Source organism: Elephantulus edwardii, unplaced genomic scaffold, assembly GCF_000299155.1.
Source record: "Elephantulus edwardii isolate Elephantulus edwardi_28Jun2011 unplaced genomic scaffold, EleEdw1.0 scaffold00017, whole genome shotgun sequence".
Taxonomy (NCBI): Eukaryota; Metazoa; Chordata; class Mammalia; order Macroscelidea; family Macroscelididae; genus Elephantulus; species Elephantulus edwardii.
In genome coordinates, this window is record NW_006399767.1 from 25383160 (window position 1) to 25385126 (window position 1967).

At 50.7% G+C, this 1967-nt stretch overlaps 1 protein-coding gene across 1 annotated transcript in view; it reads left to right on the forward strand.

Annotated features, from left to right (window-relative positions):
- LOC102853800 (HLA class II histocompatibility antigen, DRB1-1 beta chain-like) overlaps positions 1-372 on the forward strand; it is a 62094-nt gene extending 61722 nt beyond the window's left edge. Inside the window, exon 6 of the mRNA XM_006882177.1 lies at positions 293-372. Coding sequence (XP_006882239.1) covers positions 293-372 — 80 coding nt within the window. The remainder of the gene's footprint in view (positions 1-292) is intronic.
- The last annotated feature ends 1595 nt before the right edge of the window (positions 373-1967 follow it).

Here is a 1967-nt window from a genome sequence, read left to right on the forward strand (position 1 = left end):
AGACATTGGTGTGTGTTCTTGATCTGAAGACAATGCTCTTGAGATCAGATGGGCAGCTACCGAATTTGTGCATTTCTCTGACTTTATGACTTCAGAAAAATGTCAGTTCAGTGCCTGCTAGGGCTTGGGCGCTGCTGGGGGTTTATGCAGCAGCACCCTGTGTGTTGGGGGTCATTCAGGTGTGGGGTGCAGGGGGGGTCACACAGTGGTGGGTAGTCTTCGCTCCTCTGGGGTATCACGGTCTTTGCTCCTCTGAAGTTTCGCGTGGGTGGCTGACTGTTGTTCTTCCCAGGTCTCTTCCTGGCCCGTCTGGCAGCGGGCAGAGCCCCTTCTGGTGGTGGGCGGGAGTTCTTCCGTCTGGCCTATACTTAAGGATATTGAGAGCAGAATAATGAATGATCCAGAAAGAATCAGAAGAAAGGGGTACAGAGTCACTGTAGCAAAATGAATTGGCTGACACAGAAGAAGGTACTGAAACAATGAATGATAAAAAGTTAATGGTTATGAAAGGGGAATTTCTAGGTGCTTTGCAAGAATGGGCAAGAAACAAGCCCACAGGAATTGATGGGATATCAACTGACATATTTCAACGGGCAGATACTGTCCTGGATGTGCTCACCAGGTTGTGCCAAGGAATCTGAAGGACTACTACCTGGCCAAATGACTGGAAGAGATACATATTTATTCCCTTCCAACAAAACGTGACCCAATAGAGTGTAGAAATGATCGAACCATATTACTCATATCAGACGCAAGCAAAATCCTGCTGAAGACTATCCAAAATAGACTGGAACACTACATTGATAGAGAACTACCAGAAACAAAAGCTGGGTTTAGAAAAGGCCATGGCCAGATCCAAGATGGCGGCGGAGGCAGAGACAATGTGGTGAGTTGCGGGAGCAGTGGACCACTTGGAGCAGGGCCACTATGGCCTTCTACAGACCTCTGTTTATTGATAATTGAACAGTTAAACAGTTGATGACTGGTCTTCAGTGAAGATCGAGGCTCAACTACAGGAATTCAAGGATTCCCAAGGAGGAATGGGTGAGTCTCTCAGCTTCCAACCCCCTCCAGCAGAGCCCGCACTGTGCCAAACTGCTGCTGCAGCTCCATGAAGCTCCCACAGCTGGAAACTATGGATTCCCTCGCCCAGGATGGATAGTAGGCTCCAGGCCTCCCCAAGACTGGTGCAGCGGATGTGCCACAATCCCGCAAAGTGGACTTGTTCTGGGGAGAATTCTTGGAGCCAAGATAGTGGCAGCAGGGAAACGGGCGGCCACTGGCCACAGTGCAGAGATGACACCTCACCGCCTGCGCAGGAGATGGGACACGAGCCCTCTGCCAGCAGGTTTGGGTTTCTTCGGGCAGGCCAGAGAAGATGATCACTGATACAATGGATTGTTTAAGGTCACTGTGAGTTGTCTATTTGATGGCACTTAACAGTGGCAGCATGTCCAAGAGGACCGACATCCTAAATGCACCACATATTTTGATCTGTTGAATGCTTCTGCCAAAAGCTGTTTAGACCTGGGGGGAGTCTATTCACAACTCTCAGGTTCCCTTTGCCATTTATAAAGGGGGAGGGCAGTGACACCTACTTCAAATTATAGTATGACCACTTATTGGGGAGTGGGGTAAAAGTGGCTGTGCTGCAATTGGAGATGCTGTCCTTGGCCACACAGTACTTGGTCAGGCAAGGGGACCACACTGGGTGAAGGCAATTGGAGGGGGAATGTACCAGCCAGACCCTGGGGGGAGGTTGCCCTGCTCGGGATGGGCTATCTTTGGCCCCTGGCCCAGAGTGGGCTGTCTTCGGCCCTCGGCTCAGGGCGAGCCATCACGGCCCTCAGGATGAGCTCCTCAGTCCCCAGATTGTGCCATCTGACCCTTGGATGGGGGAAAAAAATACCTAGGGTATCCAGAGAATTTTATCTAGGCTACATTCTGCCACCCTCTCCCCCAGCAAA